General features: G+C 43.9%; 1 protein-coding gene across 4 annotated transcripts in view; it reads left to right on the top strand.

The window, feature by feature from the left end:
• Positions 1 to 25,563, top strand: part of slco2b1 (solute carrier organic anion transporter family, member 2B1) — an 87,629-nt gene that overhangs the window by 45,257 nt on the left and 16,809 nt on the right. For all 4 annotated transcript variants that reach the window (XM_060936409.1, XM_060936410.1, XM_060936412.1 and 1 more), the window contains exon 12: positions 18,073 to 18,242. In XM_060936409.1, coding sequence (XP_060792392.1) covers positions 18,073 to 18,242 — 170 coding nt within the window. The remainder of the gene's footprint in view (positions 1 to 18,072; positions 18,243 to 25,563) is intronic.

Consider the following 25,563-nt stretch of genomic DNA (forward strand, 5'->3'; position numbering starts at 1 on the left):
TGCTGGGCTTGAACCCAGGACCTTCTTGCTGTGAGGCGACAGTGTTAACCACTACGCCACCATGCCACCCTTCTTTCAATCTTTCAGAAAGTCAATTTAGTGCCACATTCAAAAGGGTAATCTTGGTCTGGTGTATTTATCTCCAGGTCAATCTCTCTCTCTCTCTCTCTCTGTGGCCTTCCTCATGTTTGAGGGTCGGCGATCCAAGGAAATGCACACGCACTCCTCCAACCCTGCCTGTCCTGTGCCAAGGCAGAACACGCGGCACCGGTCAGGCCCGTCCAGTCTTGAACATCATCCATCCATCTCCTCCTAGGCTGACCTCTTGCTCTAGTCCCCTCTACTCGGCCCTCCAGGGTAGTGCAGGTTAGACCTCCAGCTCCTGTTATGTGGCCAATCTAAAATAGCCCTCTCCAGTCCAGCACATTTCAGCAAAATTGTTAAAAGAATGTGGATGTTACTTCTGTTCATCTTGAGTTAGCCAATTTGCCGCTCTGGTAAAGGGTAGGGACATTCCAAATTGCTATCCTGGTTTCTTTCCTTAGATTCAGCCTATAAGCTGCCCTTCTGCAGCCATCAGTTGCTGACCATCCAGCAACTGGATTTCGATCAGCAACTTCATTTCCTGCAGTAGCAGACATAATAGGGGTCATCTCTTTTCCAGTAGCTCTGATGACACTGTCCCTGGAGGATCCAGACAGCACCAACATAATGTCGTTCAAATGTATGTGTGCTTCCATAGAATTCACTTGGGTGTTTAAAATCTGCCAGAGAAACCCAAACCCTCATCCAGCTTCATGCCACCAACTTGGTGGGTTTTTTCTCGGGGTTGTCTCCCCTAGATCCGCCGGGTTCTGCCAAACCAGAGGCGGCGCGTGGAGCCAGGCCGGATGGTCTCCATCATGTGCTAGGCTAGGTGGTGGGGCTGCTTGAAGCTAGAAACTTCAACTCAGGGAGAAATACAGGCCCTATTTTGCGCTTCATATGATACTGGATATGGGGAGACCAGTTTAGGACGCCTAGTTGTTATAAGGCCAACCAGTAAAGGTACTACTCCTCCAGTGATCCTTGCCCCTCCAGGTCAATGTGTCTACTGAATAAATGAAAATTTTATGATATCCATTTTTGGAAGTCTTCTAGTTGGGTATTTGAGGTTCTTTAGGGAGTAGTTACCGTATTACCTCAACTATATCTGACCCTTCAATTTCTAGAATATGACTTCACCATGTGTGTGTAATACATTATGAGTCACACACCATATCTCACTGACTTAGCAATATTTGCTTCTTATTCGTATAATGTTGATAACCTGAGAGGCCCCCTTCCCTCTCCTGCCGGATGTGGCACCTTCCCTAGCAAAGGTCCCGTCAACATTGTCATTTCATCAAGAACATTCATTCTATCAGTCATAAATACAATAAGGGACCAAGCAATCAACCGATCTCTTTACTACAGATTGTACCCTGGGGAAGCCGTGCCTCTCATATATGGACTCCCCAAGATTCACAAAGAAGGAGCTCCTCTCAGACCTATTATCAGCAGTATAAACTCGGTCACATATAACATTGCTAAACACCTAGCCACCATCTTGGCTTCTCTGGTTGGGAATACACCATATCATGTCAAAAATTCCCAAGATTTTGCTTCTAAAGTTGCAGACCTCAAACTAGATTCAGATGAAACCATGGTTTCCTACGGTGTCACTTCTCTGTTCACCTGCATTCCCACCATAGAAGCAGTCGAATCTGTAAGAAAACGACTCCTTCAGGATAGCTCCTTACTGGATAGAACGAAACTCACCATGGATCAGATTTGCACCCTGCTTGACCTCTGCCTGACTACCACTTATTTCCAGTTTAATGAAAGTTTCTACAGACAGAAGCATGGATGCGCCATGGGATCACCAGTGTCCCCTATTGTGGCCAATTTATACATGGAGGAAGTGGAACATATAGCTTTGACCACTTTTGCAGGAGTTGCTCCCAGCCATTGGTTTTGATACGTGGATGATACCTGGGTTAAAATCAAAATCCAGGAGGTGGAAACTTTCTCGAAACACATCAATGCAGTGGATAGCAACATCAACTTCACTCGGGAGGATGTCAGTGGGAATAATCTAGCCTTCTTGGATTGTGATGTACACATTAGACAAGAAAGAAGCCTTAGTATCGAGGTCTACAGGAAACCCACACACACAGACCAGTACCTACTTTTCGACTCTCACCACCCACTGGAACATAAATTGGGGGTCATTAGGACCTTGCAACACAGGGCTCAGAACATTCCTACAACATTAGAGGGAAAAGAGAAGGAGCAGAATCATATCAAGAAAGCACTTCAGAATTGCGGTTATCCCAACTGGGCTTTCCTAAAGAGCATAAAAAGGAACATAACTGACAAGGATGATAACAGGAACAAACGCAAGAACATTGTCATTCCCTACATTTCTGGTCTATCTGAGAAACTCAGTAGGCTCTTCTACAAACACAACATTCCGGTACATTTCAGACCCAGTAACACCCTGAAGCAGAAACTGGTCCACCCTAAGGACAGAATACCCAGACACAAACAGGACAACATAGTGTATGCAATTCAGTGCAGTGAGAATTGCATGGATTCATATATTGGTGAGACCAAACAACCGCTATACAGGCGCTTGGCCCAACACAGGAGAGCCAGCTCCTCAGGCCAGGACTCGGCTGTCTACATTCATCTTAACAACAAAGGACACTCATTTCAGGATTGTAATGTACGCATTTTAGCCAGAGAGGATCGTTGGTATGAGTGAGGAGTTAGGCCAAGTTTACATTAGACCGTTTAGTCTCGTTTTCTTCACAGATGCACTGTCCGTTTACATTAAAATGCCTGGAAACGCCGGGAAACGGGAATCCGCCAGGGTCCACGTATTCAATCCAGATCGTGTCTGGTCCGGTGCTGTGTAAACATTGAGAATACGCGGATACGCTGTGCTGAGCTCTAGCTGGCATCATCATTGGACAACGTCACTGTGACATCCACCTTCCTGATTCGCTGGTGTTGGTCATGTGACGCGACTGCTGAAAAACGGCGCGAACTTCCACCTTGTATCACGTTTCATTAAAGAGTATAAAAGTATGAAAATACTGCAAATACTGATGCAAATACTGCCCATTGTGTAGTTATGATTGTCTTTAGGCTTGCCATCCTTCCACTTGCAAGTGGTAAGTGACGCGCATGCCCGACATGCACTGAGATCACACACACAGCGGCTCAGTCCCAAATCACTGCTCGTGCGCTATACTCGCGCGCTTTGTGAGCTGCGCAGGGCCGGAGTGCGCACCCTCCAGAGGGCACTCGCTGTTCAGGGTGGAGTGATTTGGAGTGCAGGATGCCTGCGGAGCCGAGCGTATCCGTGTATTGGCGTTGCTATGTGCACACGAATCGTGTATTGGCGTTGCTGTGTGCACACTAATCATTTTAAAAACGTTAATCTGATGATCCGCTGATACGGTCTAATGTAAACCCCACCTTAAAGAAGCCATTTTTGTCAACCTGGAACAGCCATCACTGAACAGAGGTGGGGGTCTAAGACATCATTTGTCAACCATCTACAAGGCGGTATTGGACACCCTTCCCAGACGGCTGGGTGTACGCCAAGACCCAGCTGTTTTCAGTGACTCACAGGAGGACAGAGAGAGTCAGATTGCCATTGATCACCCTAACGGACAATCCTTTGATTACCCTAATGGCTCGCCGTTCACACCCAGCCTCCAGTGACCCACACCAACATGATGCCTCAATGACACCTTAGATGAGCTGGTCATCAGAATTCTGATTCTGATCCAGGAGAGGATAAATATCTGATACTCCCTATTAGTCAGACAGAACTGAGGAAGCCTTTTGGACGAGAGGTGAAACGTTTTCAAGAATCTTCAAGGAAGTCCAGTTGCCCATTTCTACCACCCACAGATTAAGGGAAATATTACTGAGATGGTTTCCCATTGCCTTCCTTAGTTTCTGGAAGAGGTCTCTGGGGAGAAGGTGAATCAGGATGCTAGACCAAGCGAAGAATGGCGGCCCTTAAATACAGAATTGATTTTTTTTTTCTGCTCCTCCTACTCAAGCGAGTAGGATGCTTCTTTGCTTTGCTCCTGCTTTCTTGATCTTTATTTCTATACTTTACTTTCTCATTGAATTTCCACTATTTTTTTCTCATTTTATTTTTCATCTTTATAAGCTTTTAATTTAATTTTAATTTAATTTCCACTTTTTTTTTCCATCTTTATAAGTTAGTTTTTAATACAAAATGCCAGGGAGCAAAAAATCCTGCAGAAAATGCATGGAACTAGAACAGAGGATTTCTATTCTGGAATCAAAGATTAATGCTCTGCCAAAGACGGACGAATTAAAAGCGATATCTCAGGAAAGGAGTACAGAAACAGTGGCTGAAAATGCAGAGATTGCACTCCGACAGACCGAGGACATTGCAGATCAAGTGGAAGAATTCATCAATCAAGCTGGGCAAAATGTGAGTACAGAAAACTGGCAAATGATGGGTGGTAAGCCCAAAAATAAAAACAGAAGAGTAATTACTTCAACACCAGCTTGATCTACAATCCTATGGAAAATCCACAGCCCATAAGGCTTCAGAACAAATTTGAATGCCTCAGGGATGTGGAAGAGGATTTTTCAAGCGGACAAACACATAATAAAAAGAGATCGCACCAAGATCGAAGAGCTGTGAGAAGAGGCAAAAAGCAGCTCGTAACACCACCTGATCCCACAACCCTTGTTCTTGGTGATTCCACTGTAAGACAATTAAAAGGTTATGGGATGATTATTTGTTGCCTTCCAAATGCATCCATCTCTGACACCAAAGACAGCATTTTGAAACTCATGTCCGAGCATAAAACTATTAAACGTATTGTTGTGCATGTGGGAGCAAATGATGTTTTCAGAGAACAGCTGTTTGTCCAAGATGATTTCAGAAAACTTTTTTCTGAGCTCTATAAGACTGGAATTCAATCTTTTATCAGTGGCCCACTCCCAGTGAGAGGAAGTTTTGCTTTTTCTCGACTCTTCAGTCTTAACACCTGGCTTGGAAAAACTTGTTTTTCATTTGGTATGAACTTCATAGACAATTTTAACCTTTTCTGGAATCGCAAAGAATTTTACAAGCCAAATAGCACTGAACTCAGCTGGATTGGAGCCAAAGTCTTAGTAGACCATTACAGACTTGCAATCTTTTCTTAGCCAGCACCGAGGAAAACAGTTGATAAGATGTTGCAGACTGACATAGTTACAAAGCCTAAACAATCATCTTTGCAAGTCGTCATCAAGGACACACAGACATCTGACCTGCAAGACTCCCAATATTCAAAGACAGATGACTCCACTTCCCCTCAGATGGATTTCCCAAATAGCATAAAAAAATTGCTCCCAATGGCTACACTCTCTTTTTCCAGCCCAAATCTGTCGCGACAAGCAGTGTACCCAATTCATCAAAATTGTGTTCGCCCAGGACTTTCAGCTGGCTACAAATCTTTTTCACCATCCAAAAGATACATGTCATCTCCAATCCTTTCACCCTCAAACCAAATGGAACATTTAGAAAGTCTTGTTTGATGTACTCTGGGTCCCTGCAAATGGGTGTAGTGTTGAAAACCAGCTGGGACCCAATGTGCCTATGCCACTCTCTATTCCTGTGTTGATAAGAAACAGAAAACATAGAGCACATTTAACCCTGGGGGTGAACCAATCTAATCTCCTTCCTGTTTTAAAACAGCATCAGAGTGCACAAGCAGATATTACTTCTAGACTTTCTGTAAAGCTAGCTCTTCTGAACGTTAGATCACTTTTAAACAAGTCATTTTTAATTAATGACCTTATTTGCAAACACAATCTTGATTTTTTGCTTCTAACTGAAACCTGGCTGGATCAAGCAAATAGTGCTACCACCCTTATTGAAGCAGCTCCCCCAAATTTTAATTTTTTGAATGTTACCCGACAAGGGAAAGGTGGAGGGATCGCAAATATATTCAAAGTCTCTTTTCAATGTAAACAATCCTCATTTGGTGATTTTATGTCCTTTGAACACTTATGTGCACTTGTTACATGCTCTCCGAACATATTATTATGTAGGACTCCCTATGTGTGGGTGGAGCACAGAGGACGGCAGGACAGAGATCAGGTTTATGACTTGGCTTTATTGCCACGCTTTTCAGTCTAACAATAATCAATCACGCACAGACACACACACAACCGGCGTCTGGTTCAGGGATGAGCTCCTTCCGCTCTCGCTCTCCCTCCTCATATAGGGCGCGGTCACTGGGAAGACACACAAACAGGTTAATTGCTCTCAGGTGTAGTGATTCTGCCACTTACCTTCCCTGACTCTGCCCTCCTGTCACAGACCGGCGCTTGACCATGCCCCCGCTGCCACATACCCCCACCGCCCGACTCAGGCCGGGCGGCCGTCCGACCTGCAGCTGACTCCCCCCCCCCTTGACGGGAGAGGAAGTCCTCCACGACCATCTGCGCCCCCGGCCTGTGGACCACCTTGAAATTAAAGGGTTGGAGCGCCAGATACCAACGGGTGATCCGCGCGTTGGCATCTTTCATGCGGTGGAGCCACTGGAGGGGCGCGTGGTCCGAACAGAGGGTGAAAGGGCACCCCAGCAGGTAGTACCGGAGGGTGAGAACCGCCCACTTGATGGCCAAACACTCTTTCTCTATTGTGCTGTAATGCCCCTCACGCACTGACAGCTTCCTGCTGATATACAGGACTGGGCGGTCCTCCCCCTCCACCTCCTGGGACAAAACCGCCCCCAGCCCTCTGTCCGACGCATCGGTCTGCAACATAAAAGGGAGAGAAAAGTCAGGGGAGTGTAGAAGTGGCCCCCCACACAGTGCAGCCTTTACCTCTGAGAAAGCCCGCTGGCATTGCTCCGTCCACTGGACCGGATCTGGTGCCCCCTTTTTAGTGAGATCAGTCAGTGGGCTGGTGACGTCCGAATAATTAGGTATAAACCTACGATAATAGCCAGCCAGCCCCAGGAACTGTCTCACCCCCTTTTTGGTCTTGGGCCTCGGGCAGGCCGCAATTGCTGCCGTCTTATTAATTTGGGGACGCACCTGCCCGTTGCCCAAGTGGAAGCCCAGATACCGTACTTCCACCCGCCCAATTGCACACTTCTTTGGGTTGGCTGTGAGCCCCGCTCTCCTCAGCGACCTAAGGACGGCCCTCAGATGTTCGAGGTGCCGCTGCCAGTCATTACTATAGATGATGATGTCATCTAAATACGCGGCTGCATAAGTGGCGTGAGGGCGGAGGACTCTGTCCATCAGCCGCTGAAACGTGGCGGGCGCCCCAAACAGCCCAAACGGAAGGGTGACGAATTGGTGTAAACCAAATGGTGTGGAAAAGGCCGTTTTTTCTCGGGATAGTGGAGTCAAGGGGATCTGCCAATATCCCTTCGTCAAATCCAGTGTCGAATAAAAGCGAGCAGTGCCGAGTCGGTCGAGCAACTCATCAATACGAGGCATTGGGTACGCGTCGAATTTAGACACCGCATTGACTTTTCTATAGTCCACACAGAACCGGACCGACCCGTCGGCCTTGGGTACCAAGACCACCGGGCTGCTCCAGTCACTGTGGGACTCCTCGACGATGCCCATTTCGAGCATGGTCTGAAGTTCTTCCCGAACCACCTTTTTTTTGTGTTCGGGTAGCCTGTAAGGGCGGCTATGCACTACCACCCCCGGGGGCATCTCTATGTGGTGCTCTATGAGGTTAGTGCGACCGGGCAGGGGCGAGAACACATCCGAAAACTCGGTCTGCAACTGGGCGACCTCCGTGAGTTGGGTCGGGCAGAGGTGGTCTCCACAGGGGACCGGAGAGGTACGTGATGCCAATGTCCCTTTTTGAACCTCCGGCCCCAGCTCCGCCTTCTCCGGAACCACCGACACCACCGCCACGGGGACCTCCTTGTTCCAGAGTTTAAGCAGATTGAGGTGGTAAATCTGTAGCGCCCCACCCCTGTCTGTTTGCCTCACCTCGTAGTCGACGTCCCTGACTCGCCGTGTGACCTCAAAGGGTCCTTGCCACTTGGCGATCAATTTGGAGCTCGACGTGGGCAACAGTACGAGTACTTTATCTCCCGGTGTGAACTCTCTAAGGCGAGTACCCTTGTTGTACAGGCGGGCTTGCCGTTCCTGGGCCTGCTGCAAATTCTCCTGAGTTAGGTGGGTGAGCATGTGGAGTTTTGCGCGCAGGTCCATAACGTACTGAATTTCGTTCTTACTTTGTGAAGGTCCCTCCTCCCAATTTTCCCGCAGCACGTCCAGGATGTCGCGCGGCTTACGCCCATATAATAATTCAAACGGGGAGAACCCTGTGGAGGCTTGGGGGACCTCTCGCACTGAGAACAGCAAGGGTTCAAGCCACTTATCCCAATTACGTGTGTCCTCACTTACGAATTTCTTAATAATATTTTTGAGGGTGCGGTTGAACCGTTCCACTAAACCGTCCGTTTGTGGGTGATACACGCTGGTGCGGATCGGCTTAATCCCCAATAACCCATACAGTTCGCGCAGTGTTCGTGACATAAATGTAGTGCCTTGATCAGTCAGAATCTCTTTTGGGATTCCAACTCGGGAGATGACGCGGAAGAGTGCCTCTGCAATACTGCGTGCTGAGATATTGCGCAGAGGCACTGCTTCCGGGTATCGCGTTGCATAGTCCACCAGAACTAATATAAAGCGGTACCCTCGTGCTGACCGATCTAATGGCCCGACGAGATCCATCCCAATTCTCTCAAACGGGGTCTCGATTAACGGTAGAGGGTGCAAAGGCGCTTTTGGAATGGCCGCTGGATTTACTAACTGGCATTCGCGGCATGCCGTACACCACCTACGGACATCGCCGCGAATCCCCGGCCAATAGAATCGGGCCATTATTCGGGCTAGTGTTTTATCCTGCCCTAAGTGTCCAGCCATGGGATTAAAGTGAGCCGCCTGGAATACCAATTCCCGGCGGCTCTTTGGAATCAAAAGCTGTGTGACTCGCTCTTTCGTTTGAGTGTCCTGCGTCACTCGGTATAATCTATCCTTCATAATCGCGAAGTAGGGGAAGGAGGGGGTGGCGTTCGGCGGGAGCGTTTGACCATCGATTACTCTCACTTGGTCAAACGCATGTCGAAGAGTCTCGTCTTGCGACTGCTCTAATGGGAAATCCGCGAGGGATTCCCCAATAGAGAGAGGAGGAGCCGGCGGCTCCTCACTCTGACGCGGAGATGACGTAGATGGCTCTGTGACAGCTGCTCCCACCAAAGCGACACCGGGACCTCCCCCTGTCAAATGGCAGGACCCACTCTCTACTAGGCGCGTCATTAAACCCCGAAATCCCGGCCAATCAGTCCCCAAAATTAAAGAGTGGGTAAGGTGAGGATTAACCGCTGCCTTCACTATAAATTTTTCTCCTCTGAAAATAATGTGGACCGACACTAAAGGGTAGCGGTGAACATCCCCATGCACACACAACCCCTTCACCCCTTGTGCTCCCCCCAATGCCTCGTTTTGAACCAGGCTTTGGCGAATTGAGGTCTGATTACAACCAGGATCCACCAACGCCTGATATGTAGCCCCTTGGATACTCACCGGTATGCGATACGCTCCGGCCTGATCGAGGGCGGCCTCTGGCGCGTCGGGGATCCGAACCACCGCGCCCACTTCCATTGCTGTGCACTGCTGTTGAAGGTGGCCCGGTTCCCCGCAGCGCCAGCAAACCGGCCCGGGCTTTCCCTCTGCACCGGTGATCTGGGGCTCACTCACCTGAGGTGGGGGAGAGACAGATACAGAAGGGAGAAACGGGAGGGCACCGCGGGTGCGGCGGGCCGGCTGGGGTGGTGCCGGCCCCCGCCTCCGCGGTGGGGGAATGGGGCGAGGACAGGACACAGGAGGAGGGGGAGAGAGAGAGAGAGATAGAAGAGGAGAGAAGAGATGATGTCATCTGCTGTCCTGCCGCCGGGACAGCCGCCAGATGATCCTCCGCCAGCTCGACTGCCTGATCCAGCGACGCCGGGCGGTGGCACTGGACCCACTCCGCGGTTCCTGCTGGTAAGCGGGCGATGAACTGTTCCAGTACCACCTGGTCGACGATTCCCTCGGCGTCGCGATCGTCGGCCCTCAGCCACCGCCAGCAGGCGTCCTGGAGCTGCTGGCCGAACACGAACGGCCAGCCGACTTCCTCCAACTGCAGCGCGCGGAAGCGCTGGCGCTGTTGTTTCGGTGTGCGCCCCACGTGCTGGAGGACGGCCCGGCGGAGGTCCGCGTAGGCCAGCCGGCGGTTGGCGGGGAGCTGTAGCGCGGCCAGCTGTGCCTCTCCCGTGAGCAGGGGGAGGAGGCGCGCCGCGCGCTGCTCCATCGGCCACCCCGAGGCTTCGGCGACCTGTTCAAACAACGTGAGGAACGCCTCGGGGTCGTCCTGCGGGCCCATCTTGGTGACAGTGAGGGGAGACGGGCCTGCTGCCGTAGCGCTGGTGGGCCCCGCCGACGCGAGGAGATGCCGGAACGCCTTGCGATCTTCCTGCTGGGCCAGCACCAGGGCTTCGAAGCGCCGCTCTTGTTCCTTTCGGAGTGTGACGAGCGCCTGGTGCTGGCTTTGCTGAGCCGTGGCGAGGGCGTGGACCAGGTTGGTGAACGGGGAGGATTCCATGGGGCTGCTGGGTTGGTGCTCCACTTTCCCGGGTTTCGGCACCACTGTAGGACTCCCTATGTGTGGGTGGAGCACAGAGGACGGCAGGACAGAGATCAGGTTTATGACTTGGCTTTATTGCCACACTTTTCAGTCTAACAATAATCAATCATGCACAGACACACACACAACCGGCATCTGGTTCAGGGATGAGCTCCTTCCGCTCTCGCTCTCCCTCCTCATATAGGGCGCGGTCACTGGGAAGACACACAAACTGGTTAATTGCTCTCAGGTGTAGTGATTCTGCCACTTACCTTCCCTGACTCCGCCCTCCTGTCACAGACCGGCGCTTGACCATGCCCCCGCTGCCACATATTATTAACTATTTATAGGCCTCCGAGACATTCAGCCAAAGTCTTTCTTGAAGAGTTTGGTGAACTGTTATCAGTCATTTGCTTAGAGTTTGATTGTCTTATTATATCTGGGGATTTTAACTTGCATGTAGATAATACTGATAACATTTATGCCAAAGAACTACTTGCAATTATTGACAACTTCAACCTAGTACAACATGTACAGGGGCCGACCCACTCTCGTGGTCATACTCTTGACCTCGTCATCACAAAGGGTCTTACTGTTTCTAATACTGTTGTTGACCTGGCCTTATCCGATCATTTCTGTGTTTTCTTTGATGTTTCTATGTCTCCTCACATTCAGAACAGCTCAACGACTATAGGTAGGAGAATCATAAAAGACAACACATGTGCTCTCTTTGAGCAAGCTCTCTCTCAGAACTCAACCAAAATGTCAGACTCTGTAGATGATTTACTGGAATTTTTTAATTTAAATATAACCCAAATTATGGATGATATTGCTCCATTCAAAATCAAAAGAGTCAATGATAAGCAGAAAGCACCATGGAAGCAGTACCCGGCTGTTAAACTGCTAAAGAGAGAATGTAGAAAGACTGAAAGAAAATGGCGCAAATCTAAACTTCACATCCATTATCAAATCCATAAAGAGATGCTTTGTAATTATAATTATGAAATTCGTAAAGCAAGACAGTCTTTCTTCTCCAACATCATCAGCAGGAATATGAACAATGCCCGTGTGCTATTTTCAACAGTAGAGAAGCTAACTAATCCCCCACCACAATTAGCACCTGACTTCTCTCAGTTAATAAATGCAATGAGTTTGCATCCTTTTTCAAAGGTAAAATTGATAATACGGCAGAATATTCCTCATAATATATCTCAGTTGCAAAAAATTGAAAAACTGCAGTCACCAATGACACAGATAGATAACTTCAACACAATGTCAGAATTTTGTTTAATTGATTATGAGACTCTTGAAAAAACTGTATAAAATCTCAGTTCCTCAACATCTGAATTGGACATTCTGCCCACCAACTTTTTTAAGTCTGTTCTTCATCTTATAATTACAGATGTGCTTCAAATTATAAATACATCCCTGGAGACTGGCATTGTTCCTGTGTCCCTAAAAAAAGCCGTTGTAAAGCCCCTTCTTAAAAAAAATAATCTGGATCCTTCAGTATTAAATAACTACAGGCCAATATCAAATTTACCATTCATCGGGAAAATCCTTGAAAAAATTGTCTTCAATCAATTAACTGCCTTCTTGATAGCAAACAGCCGTTTTGATAATTTTCAGTCAGGATTTCGTGCCAATCATAGCACTGAAACAGCGCTGATTAAAGTTATAAATGACATACGTCTTAATACTGATGCAGGCAAAACATCGGTCCTGGTATTACTGGACCTCAGTGCAGCTTTTGATACTGTTGATCACAACATACTGCTATATCGACTTGAACACTGGGTTGGATTGACTGGTAAAGTTATCAATTGGTTAAATTCATACTTAAAAGATAGAAGCTTCTTTGTTACCCTGGGAAATTGTTCCTCAACGTCAATGTCCTTGACCTGTGGTGTCCCCCAAGGGTCGATTCTTGGACCATTACTTTTCAACCTTTATATGCTCCCACTTGGGCAAATTATCAATAAAAATTCAATTTTGTATCACTGCTATGCAGATGACACCCAAATTTATTTTGCTCTATCACCTAATGATTATGCCCCCCTTGAATGTCTCTACCAGTGTATCGATCAAATCAATAGCTGGATGTCACAAAATTTTCTTCAGCTGAACACAGATAAAACAGAAGTAATTCTATTTGGAAAAAAAGATGAAAGACTCAGGATTACCACTATTCTTGACACAAAAGGGATTAAAACTAAAGAAATGGTTAAAAATCTTGGTGTTTTCATTGACAGCGAGCTAAACTTTGACAGTCACATGAAAGCAATCCCTAAAACGGCATTTTATCACCTAAAAAACATTTCCAAACTAAGAGGACTTATGTCAAAAAATGATCTGGAAAAACTAATACATGCCTTCATCTCTAGTAGGGTTGATTACTGCAATGGCCTACTTCTGTAAAGCACATTGAACTGCCATTGTGTATGAAATGTGCTATATAAATAAACTTGCCTTGCCTTAAAAACTTGTTAAAAGGCACGCAAGGGAGCATATACTATAAGGACTGGACCTGCTGAGAGAGAGAGAGATAGTTGTTTGACAAGTTCAGAAATCCTCTGCATTTTTCTGCCATGATCACTGGCTTCAAACCACCCTCCCTTCTCCTCAGTTTTTTTTTAATGTTGCCATAGAGAGTAAATATTTTTATTGCAAAGTGAATTTACTATCACAATTTGGATCAGGAGGCATTTCTGCTTTCCTTTTATCAAATTCAGAAACCATCAGAAAGCTCCTAATCTTCTGTTACCATTGAGGAAAAAGGTTCACTTCAACCAAAATCACTCCAATAGTATCAAAGTCATACAAATATATTTATTTGCATATCAATGTATAGTAAATTTGGCTTACTTTAAAACTTTGTGCAGCCATGTTTTTCTGAAATAGGGTAAAAATTATGAATGCACATACTACAATACAACATACATACAACTCATGGCCTAATGGTTAGAGAAGCAGCTTTGGATCAAAAGGTTGCTGATTCAATTCCCTGGACCACCAGGAATGGCTGAAGTGCCCTTGAGCAAGGCAAGGCACCTAACCCCCAACTGCTCCCCAGGCTGCTCTGGGTATGTTGTATGTCGCTCTGGATAACAGCATCTGCTAAACACCTGTAATGTAATGTTATATATGATAATTACAACATTGCTTGTTTAAGTTACCCATGCATGTTTTTTTTTACAAACTCTAAATAACTATATAATGATCTCTATAGCAACATTTTTCCACCATTTTTCTTCACATTGTGTTGCGATAATTCCCACCACACAACCTGCTCTCCCAGAACGTACAACTTGCTACCAAGTGGGGAGGGTGAATGCTAATGTATGCTTCCTCTGATACACACAAAGCTAGCCATCTACATCTTTTCAAACTGTTGTGTCACAGAGCAGCTTAAGTGTAAAATGCTTTACTGATTTACCCAAGAAATGAAAGTTCACACATGTATCAACGGTCCAGTCCAGTTTGGCTGAGTCTGTGCTGACTGGAGCCTCAGATTGTTCTTGTCCATGTTGTCAGCTGACAGGACTGGAACCTGATGTGGTCTTCTGCTATTGTAGGCCATCCGCCTTGAGGTTTGATGTTTTGTGTGTTCTGAGATGCTTTTCTGCTCACCATGGTTGGAAAGAATTGCTATATCCTTCCTGGCAGCTCTGTCCATTTTCCACTGCAATGGCCTTTTCACAGGCCTGCCAAAAAAGACCATCAAACGACTTCAGCTGGTTCAAAATGCAGCGGCTAGGGTTCTCACACGAACAAAAAGAACAGAGCACATTACTCCAATTCTAAGGTCCCTTCACTGGCTTCCAGTAAGCTACAGAATTGACTTTAAAGTATTGCTGCTGGTATGCAAATCTCTAAATGGTACAGGGCCCAATTACCTCTCTGATATGTTGCAGTGGCCTAACCCAATCAGATCTACCAGATCAAAACAGAAAAATTTACTATTAAAACCGGTTGTTAAAACAAAGTATGGTGAAGCAGCTTTTAGCTACTATGCAGTACAGCTATGGAACCAACTGCCAGAGGACATTAAAAATGCTCCTGCTGTTGGCAGCTTCAAATCGAGGTTAAAGACCAAGCTGTTTTCAGATGCTTTCTGTTAAATAATTAATATTGTCTTCTTTACATTTTTTATAATCTTTACTTTCTCTGCATGTTTTAAATTTACTTTAACTTATAACTTTATTCTATTTTATTCTTTATTCTATTCTGCTGGTTTTTTTTCTCATCCTATTTGAACTACTACTTCATTTTATTATTAGGATGCAGTGCTGCAGCACAGCAACCTATGGGCTCCCCTAGGGGAGCCCATAGGTTGCAGTGCAAAGCACTGCAACTATTGTTCTTCTACGTATTTCTCTTCTTCTTCTTCTTCTTCTTCTTCTTCTTCCGTCTTCTTCTTCTTCTTCTTCCGTCTTCTTCTTCTTCCTCCTACGCAAATTTTGATTTCGAATAACTCAATAACCGTACGTCGCACACAGACAAACAATATATCAAAACGTGCGGCTCGATCGGACTCGCTATGCTATTACTTTTCTCTATAGAATACGATTTTTTTGCGACGTAGTCGCGAAAAAATCGTCGAAAAAAACCCCATTCATTTCTATGGAATTAATTGAAAAAAAGCACTTTTTCAACGTTTTTCAAACGTCCACTGCTCTGGCATGCTTTAACCTAGAGACGTGATTCAAACTCTAAAACGTAGGAAAACTTCTCCTCTGTGGATCTGGCATTCAACTTTTCTGCTAGGTTCTACACTTTCGGATCAGTCCCGGCTCAACCGCCATGTGGGTTCCGGGAGAAAATCCGGCTTTTGAATGGGTGTCTATTGCGTTACACACCAGTGAAGCTCGTTAACTTAGAGTGGAGAGAGGTTGAAAATAAAGCTCAAACTTTCTCGCTTAAACTGTGTTTTCAGCCACAAATTTCACTCTACAGACATGATTTTCTCAAAAGTAGTAGGAAAACTTGTCCTGATTCACACAATGTGTCTACCTAAACGATAGGATTTACAGTTTTTGAATGACAAGCGTCAAACTGAGGACAGGGCAGCTGACAGGCTTCATTGACACCCATTATAAATGTGAGAGAAAAGTCACTCGTTTTTAAATCGCTCTAGTGTCGTTATTTTTAAGACTACAGACAAAAAAATACATCATTTTATTCAGGAGACCCTTCTAGCGCTCACTGTGAAAGAATTTTGTGAATAGCTGCTTCCGTTGTCGAGTTATTTGTCATTGTTCGAGGCCTGCTCCTTCATAAAAAACAGTAGAAAACTCCAGCCCTTGTGTGTCTTAGCTCATTGACACCCATTATAAACGTGAGAGAAAAGTCACTCGTTTTTAAATCGCTCTAGTGTCGTTATTTTTAAGACTACAGACAAAAAATACATCATTTTATTCAGGAGACCCTTCTAGCGCTCACTGTGAAAGAATTTTGTGAATAGCTGCTTCCGTTGTCAAGTTATTTGTCATTGTTCGAGGCCTGGTCCTTAGCAGAATACAGCAGACACCTGACAAAATCTTGTGTGTGTGTCTTAACCTGCTCAGGCCCGTCACCATGCCGACTGGCTTCAGTAAGGGAGCAGAGAGGGGAGGGGGCGGCTGTCTCAAGCACACACATAAATCATGGCATTGTAGCTTCATAGCAGGTCACACAACCGTACGTCGCACACAGACAAACAATATATCAAAATGTGCGGCTCGATCGGATTCGCTATGCTATTACTTTTCTCTACAGAATACGATTTTTTCGCGACGTAGTCGCGAAAAAATCGTCAAAAAAATCCCCATTCATTTCTATGGAATTAATTGAAAAAAAAAGCTCTTTTTCAACGTTTTTCAAACGTCCGCTGCTCTGGCATGCTTTCACCTAGAGACATGATTCAAACTCTAAAACGTAGGAAAACTTCTCCTCTGTGGATCTGGCATTCAACTTTTCTGCTAGGTTCTACACTTTCGGATCAGTCCCGGCTCAAACGCCATGTGGGTTCAGGGAGAAAATCCGTCTTTTGAATGGGTGTCTATTGCGTTACACACCAGTGAAGCTCGTTAAGTCAGAGTGGAGACGGATTAGAAAAAAAGCTCAAACGTTCTCGCTTAAACTGTGTTTTCAGCCACAAATTTCACTCTACAGACATGATTTTCTCAAAAGTAGTAGGAAAACTTGTCCTGATTCACACAATGTGTCTACCTAAACGATAGGATTTACAGTTTTTGAATGAGAAGCCTCAAACTGAGAAGAGGGCAGCCGAATGGCCTCATTGACACCCATTATAAACGGGACAGAAAAACAGCCTCGGTCGGCATGACACTTCACCTTAGCCGCCCACTTTATTAGGAACACTTCTGTTCGAACATACAAACTACAAACACTTCTTAGAGTTTAGAGTTTATTTTATTTTTAAAAGGGACAGTGCACAAATTAAACATTATCCTTGTGCTAAGGACAGATGTCTGTCCCAGGTTATAGCAGTACATGCTAATTTCCACCTGTAGTCACTTTGTTTATACTCTTGAATAGCTCTTCTTCATGATGGCTGCTGTCTCAACCACACACATAATCATTGCATTGAAACATCATTGCAGGTCACACATTCACGGCCAGCAAACATGCGTGACCGAATTGCTTCGCGCACTGCATCCTCTCACAATTTCCCCCGGGGAATTGTCCGGTCTAGTTTTATTTTTACTATTGTTTAATTCTTATTATTTTCTTTTAATTCTTTTAATTCTTTTAATTAATTGTTTTAGAATAAAAATAAAATTATTTTATGTAATTTTATTTCTCTATTGTTTACTGTTTTTGTTTTTACTTCTGTAAAGCACATTGAACTGCCATTGTGTATGAAATGTGCTATATAAATAAACTTGCCTTGCCTTGCCTTGCCTCTGACCTATCTTATCAACAAGGCATTTGTTTCCACCCACGGGACTCAATGTTTTTTTGTTTTTCGCACCATTCTGTCTGTGCAAACTCTAGACACTGTTGCGTGTGAAAATCCCAGGAGATCAGCAGTTTCTGAAATACTCAAACCAGCCCATCTGGCTCAAACCAACACCCATACCACAGTGATAGTCACAGAGATCATATATTCTCCCTGTGATTGGTGACACATGTGACACATATCAGTTGTATTGGTGTTCCTTATGAAGTGAAAAGTGAACATTTTATTCTACTTGTCATAGGGTTGGTGAACCTGCAGGGTAAATCTGATGAGTAGTCAATGTGATTCAACAAAAAAACATTTATTTTTCCATGTCACTGCTCGAACCTGTTCATTTTGACACTGTTTTCTGAATCAGTACCCTGAAATCCACAACCATATTTTTCTTCTACAGAACTACACAGAGTGTGCTTGCGTGGGTCCAGTGGGTTCTCAAGGATACGCCGTATCAGGAAAATGTGGGAAACATTGCTCTCACCTCCTCATCCCTTTCATGTTTTTCTCCTCGCTCACATGCTTCTTAGCGTCGCTCTCTCAGACACCATCATTTATGATGATTCTCAGGTACTTGATTCTCATATGTTTTTTGAAAAATCTAACACTGTAAAAATGACTCATACCTTTAAAAAAAAAGGATGGGCAATGTGATAAGATTACTAATCGGGACGCTCAGATGCTTGGCGAAGAAAATGAAAAAATCAAGTATTGAGTCTGTTATTTAAGTCATGCTAGATAAGTATTTAACTGGAAATGACACCTTGATTTGCTTCTCATAAATCTTCAGAATGATAAAGTACATTCCATTTCACTGATTAATTAAAACCTGAGCAGTAGGTCATACGGAAAAAGGTGAGTACGAGCTGCCTGGAGTGTCCTGTGTTTGCTTATGACGTACAGAGAAAAACCTTCATGGATTTTTCTTTTCTTTTCTTTTGTCAAATAAACATCCAACAGGTTTCTTTCTGAATGAATAAGATCAAAACAACCATGTTCAAAACTAATGTGTTTAGCTTCAAGATTATGATGTTTAATTCAGCTGATTTCTTTCAGAATCAAAATAAGATTTTAGTTTTTATGAATATAAATGACAAATCCGGTTCTAGTTTGAGTTGAGTGTTACCCGTACATTCTGAAAGTACCCCCATGTGAACTGAGTAAAGAGAAAAACAGCCATTCAGCTTCACTTAAGCAAGAACATATTTGTCATTAATCTGTCCATGTGAACGCTGCATGCCTGTACAGGCCTGGGAGAAAATGATCGAATAAACCACAGGTTCTTTATAGTGTCAAATGAAACAACTTACACAATGAAAATCTGGTTTTCTTTAAACCTCAGCAACTTTTAAATGTGATTTTTTTTTTCATCTCATGATTCCCACACGTAGAAAATGAGTCATGCGCATGTGAGGGAATTTTAATTTTCCATTAATTTACCTTATTTTCTATGGGATTTTTACACAATTAATTATTTTCAATTATTATACATACAGGAAACATTTTCCATGAAATAAAAACATGTTCTATTCCCTTCTAGTGGGTTTCATTCATTTGGTTTGATAGCATGCAATATTGTTAGCATATCCTACGTATGTCACTCTACCCAATGGAGAATGAGCGCTGAATATGGTTTACGATATTGCATGGTTGTCAAGACAACATGACGTCACACATTGGAGACGTAAAACTTCCACGCTAGTGAGCGACTGTGACAATTTGTAAACAAACATGGCCGCCAGGTTTGCTTCATTAAATACAGAAGATTTTGAGAGAATTTTGAAAGAGAAAGATGCGCTGAACATCCGAAAGGAATGTATAATAATAATAATAATAATAATAATAATAATAATAATGGCTTTTTGCATAGTATATCAGATATATTCCATTCAGCTACTCGTCTTTGACTTGTTCAGTATCATGCTAGCTGAATGGAATATATCTGATATACCACTCAACGCCAGCCAACATTATTTAAATATGTCACTCAGATCTGTGATGTATTTTGTATGAAAAATGAGAGTTTTTTAACATATGGTAAACTTCATATCTTCAAGCCAACGTGTGATTTTCTTTTTATTATATCAACACATTCACAAACAAAAAGTACTCAAATTTATCAAGACAACAAAATTTATCATTGATAAATAAACATCATGAGTGACAGATAGAGATTTATGTCCCGGTTTGGGTTCTCCATGTCCCGGATGGAGCTCATATAAAAAATACGAGTGGTGTATTTCCCAGTAAAACACTCGTGCCTGTGTAATATATTCATTTATCAGATGATTTCATCAGAATCCAGCTATAATATAGAGCTGTTAAAGGACCTGGTGGCACAACAACAATTCCATTAACTGACCAGAAACTCCACCTTAATTAATTTTCATACAAATTAATACAATCAGCAACTTAATTGTTTTTTTTCTCTTTGTCTTTATGCTGTGATTTTATGATGATCAAGCATTGAATATGGTTTATGATATTGCATGGTTGTCAAGACAACATGACGTCACACGTCAGAGCTGCTGTGAATATTCAATGAGAGAGTTTTCTGCTGTGAAGCATTTCTTTGTTCGCCGGGAAAGAGAAAGACGCATTGAACACCTGAAAGGCTACCAAAACTTCATTAGATATTCTTCATGCATGTTTACAAGCAGTGGCGAACCATTACTATTAGAGCTGGGACTTGAGCTCAGCCAAACCTTAGCCAGACACCAAAAAAGCAACAGGGCAAAAGATTTTGCAAGGGATTAGTGGCAGGCTGCCAGGTCGCTCTGTTGTGTGTAGCTGTCGATGTTGATTTTAAAAGTAACTAAGTAAATTACACAGGGAAATGAACACTTGACTGCTTTATTAGCATTTGCTAACACTAATGATGAATGCTACACTGGGTGGAAGGGGACTTCACTGCCACGCTAACGGCGCTGACTCGCAGTTAAAGCAGATACGCAGAACCATGGCCTCACTTTCGTTTATAAATGCCTTGAGACCTCAAGAATGGCACAGGAATAGTTAAGCATTAACAATAAATCTAATATAGTAATTTTTACGATTAAAGTCATTCATATACAGTAGGTAGCGGTCTGAGTGAATGACCTTGATGTCCGCAACATCACAGCAGGAAGACTATCGGTCTCATCGCCATTTCTGCTATACTAAAACACAGAGCTGACTGCAACTCCGATCCTCCATTTTGAGCTAATTTATCGCCATGCCACATAGATGTGTTGCTGATGGGTGCAGCAACATGACAGAAGGTGGATTTACGTTGCATTCATGGCCCAAGAATGTTCAAACTGCAAAGATTTGGATCCGTTTTGCGAGGAGTTCACAGGCACATTGGGCACCTATGAAGTGGTCTCTCCTCTGCTCTGCACATTTTACTGAAGACTTGTACAAGACCTCTGATCTGTTGAGGAGCGTTGGCTATAAGCCCGTATTGAAAGAGGGTGCAGGACCAACAATTAAATAAAACTACAAGAAAAGGAAAGTATTATTTATTTATTTATTTAAAAGGAAAGTAAGTTCAGTTGCACCAGTTCTCCCAGAGTGTGAGCCGAGGGTTGTTGGTAAAGCCCGGGATGGAACAGGACGCGACATATCGCTCAGGCAGTGACCTCCCTGCAGTTGTTGCTAAAACTGGTGACGTCCCGTCCTGGGTTTTAGGCCCTGTCCACACGGCAACGGATTCAGGTGAATCTGATAAAATTGTTTATCGTTTCGGCCTGGCGTCCACACGGCACCGGCGTTTTGGGTGCCCCAAAACGAAATCTTTTGAGAACGGGTTCCAGAGTGAAAAAATCTGGCAACGGCGCCGTTGCGAAGTCGTCTGGATGAGTAGAACGGATTTGTTTACGATGACATCACAACCACATGACTGTGAGTGCTTCACGCCGGGTAGAAGTGTAACGAACTCGATGCGAGTTGTCAACAAATCCTATAACTTGGTTCATGAAACGCGCTTACAAAATATTTTCACTGTGAATATTTATTGCGTAATGGTGCAAAGTGAGAGAGAGAGAGAGAGAGAGAGAGAGAGAGAGAATAGCCCTTAGGGCAGAGTCTTTAGTCCAAACACTGCGGAAGCAGTATAACCAAAACCGTGCACCGCCCGTGCGCTTTCCAAAAACAAAAACAATCCTGCCAGCAAAAATAGGGAAAAAAAGGAGCGATCTCACCTCTTCAGATGTTGGTTTAAGTCCGACAATACATTCCTCAAAAAGGGCGTAGAAGAACAAAGTAATCCATCAACGTGTAGCATTCAATTTATTCCGGACCATTAAAGAATTCTGGAGGATATCAGAATGTTGGCGTACCGGCTTCCATCTACCCCCGTTCATTCCTCTTTCCGCGTCTCCATTCAAAAAACGAGCACGTGATTAAAGGGACTATATCCATAGGATAGGGAGTGAGAAGGTGTGTGCATGTGACAGTGACAGGGTGAGTGACAGGGAAGAAGCTAGGCTCATGCTCGCCCTGAATTTCTCTTAAAGTAAAGGCAGAAGAACGTTCAGCACCTGGCCAGGCTTTCTATGTATTAATTTACATAGACGTTTTAATATGAAATATAAATAAGTGTCTTAGACAATAGATACTATTTTACGCTACTGATTAATAATCAAAACTTTATGTGGCTAATGCTACAGAAGAAGGGGTTTATGCGCATGCGTCTACTTCTTGCATCGTTTTCAGCAAGTGTTGCGTTGCCATATGTACCTGATATTTTACTGATCCGTTGCCCATGTGGACGCGATATTTAAAAAAAAAAAATCTCGTTGCCGTTGTCGTGTGGATGTAGCCTTAGGTGGGGTTTACATTAGACCGTATCAGCAGATCATCAGATTAACGTTTTTAAAACGATTAGTGTGCACACAGCAACACCAATACACGATTTGCGTGCACACAGCAACACCAATACACGGATACGCTCGGCTCCGCAGGCATCCTGCGCTCCAGATCACTCCGCCCTGAACAGCGAGTGCCCTCTGGAGGGTGCGCACTCCGGCCTTGCGCAGCTCACAGAGCGCGCGAGTGAAGTGCACAAGCTGTGATTCGGGACTGAGCCGCTGTGTGTGTGATCCCAGCGCATATCACTTACCACTTGCAAGTGGAAGGATGGCAAGCCTAAAGACAATCATAACTACACAATGGGCAGTATTTGCATCAGTATTTGCAGTATTTTCATACTTTTATACTCTTTAATGAAAGGTGATACAAGGCGGAAGTCTGCGCCGTTTTTCAGCAGTCGCGTCACATGACCAACGCCAGCGAACCAGGAAGGTGGATGTCACAGTGACGTTGTCCAATGACGACGCCAGCTAGAGCTCAGCACAGCGTATCCACGTATTCTCAATGTTTACACAGCACCGGAGCTGACACGATCTGGATTGAATACGTGGACCCTGGCGGATTCCCGTTTCCCGGCGTTTCCAGGCGTTTTAATGTAAACGGACAGTGCATCCGCGAAGAAAACGAGACAGATACGGTCTAATGTAAACTTGGCCTTAGTAATTGCCTGAGCCAAGCAGTAACGATGGAGTACTCAGTATGGAGAATGAGTGGAGTAGCCGTCTGATTGCTCTGCTGGATATTGCTGCCATCTCACCCTTACGTGGAAGAAGTGAATGAACGGAGAACTGAACGAGCAACTGAAAGTCAGATTGTTTCAAAACAATTGGCCACAAGGTCGGCCTTCAAGAAGCGAGAACACAGACGGGTAAGCTCCGACTCTCATTTGGATACAAAACAACAACAACAAAAAACCAACACGTTTACCTGCATTTAGATTAATACATGTAACTTGTATTGTGTGTTTAAGTTACCGGTATAAGATTATTTAATTTGCTTCAGAATGTGATTGTCTCAGTTCATCTGATTATTTAATTAGCCTTTTACGTTTTATCAGTGAAAATGCATGCACGTACATGTATGTTGCATAAGTTATAACACCCATCCTGTTTTAATGAGAGTCAACCCACAATCAGTGAAGTCAAATCAGTCTTAGTTGAACAAGTCGGTAACGCTATTTCTTACTTTCACCATAAAATTTTATTAATATGACTTTGGTCTATAGCTGTAAAAGGCCTCAGCCTTAAAACCAGTTACTGCTGTGATGTCATGCACTCAGGGCTGGCTGGCTCAGCGGGGCAGCTCAAATGCCAACTTTGTGGTTGATTTTAACTCTCAAAAATATTTTTCCCCCCATTTATGCAGCCTACAAGAGTCAAGGATGTAGATACTATCCACTCAGAAATGTATTTAAAAATAAAGGTTCTGTGTATCTGTCAGCCTTCAAAAATGCTGATATGAAGAGTGTGTGTATGTATAATAATAATAATAATAATACTGGCTGGCTTTTTTCTTAGTCTCCCAGATATATTCCATTCAGCTACTCGTCTTCGACTTGTTCAATATCATGCTAGCTGAATGGAATATATCTGATATACCATGAAAAAAAGCTAGCCAAAATTATTTAAATATGATCTTTGCGCATGATTAATTTTCCACGTGATATTTTTTTTGCACACAATTTCCCCATGTGACATTTACACCATTCACCACCCCTCCCCCTCCATGCAGCCCATGTTTTTATACATGATTCATTTTACACGATTCGTTATTCTCATGCGTACAATTTATATATTTTCACGTGATTTTCATTCACAATTCCTTACTCACATGTGATTTTACAGGCTTCATTATTTTTTTTCCATGCGACGTGTACACACGATTCGTTTATATTCAAGTGATATTTAGACAATTCTTTTATGTTCACATGCAGTTTACATGATTTTTTTTTAGATGACACGTTTATTTTCATGTGAATTATACACCATGCATTTTTCCCTGTACAATCTTTACACATGATTTTCACACGACTTTTACGTGATTCGTTTGCATGTAATTTTTACACGACTGAATTTTCATATGATTTTTTTTAACACACCATTTATTTTCAGAATAAACAATCATAGAAAGTCCTACATGAGGAGGTAAATATACAGGATGAGAAAATATTAAAGGTAATACTTAAAACTCCGGTTTTATAAGGACAGCGCACGAGTGGAGACACTTTGTGGCAATGATGTTATGTTTTTAGTGTTGGAGGAAATGGTGAAGGATGTGTGTTGGGAATCTGGATTTGCTTTTCTAAGCAGAAATAAGTACATTATAAATGACACAGCAAGTGAACTTTAAGAGCATTACTCATCCTGGAAATTGGACTCCCAACCATCTGAACAAACAGAACGTTAAAGTGCATATCACGGGTAAATTCAGAAGCAAGATCAATGTAATTCTCCTATTTTATATTAAACTTTGGTCAAATATCTGTCACATTTTGCATTTTGTGCAATTTTTTTACCTTGCGCAATACCAGAAAAATTCAGTTGAATTCAAGCCATTTGAAGCGAATTCATCCACCTCTGAAAAAACTTGGCATTTGGATTTCCCGGCAAACATTGATTTTTGTGAAGTCGCGTATGGGACGCCTCCTTCTGAATCCAATGTCAGCGCTGGTTTGTTTATGAGAAAACGACCTGGTGGTTTTCTGCAAATTTCTTCAACGTTATCACATAATTATTAAAATGGTTAACAGATGTATTGTAGGAGGGTGTCGCAACACCAATCATGATGGGATTAGTACTCATAGTTTTCCAAAAGACCAGACAATGATACCCCTTTTCCACCAAATCAGTTCCAGGGCTGGTTCGGGGCTGGTGCTGGTTCACAACTCATTCAATTTGAGAGCCAGCTGAGAACCAGTTTGCTTTTCCATAGCTCGCGGTGCTAAGGGAAGCCACGTCATTACGTCGCTGTATACGTCAGTACGTCGCTGTATACGTCAGTTACGTCGCTATGTTTGCATAAACCTTGGCGCGAATATCGA

Source organism: Neoarius graeffei, chromosome 12, assembly GCF_027579695.1.
Source record: "Neoarius graeffei isolate fNeoGra1 chromosome 12, fNeoGra1.pri, whole genome shotgun sequence".
In the NCBI taxonomy this organism is placed as follows: Eukaryota; Metazoa; Chordata; class Actinopteri; order Siluriformes; family Ariidae; genus Neoarius; species Neoarius graeffei.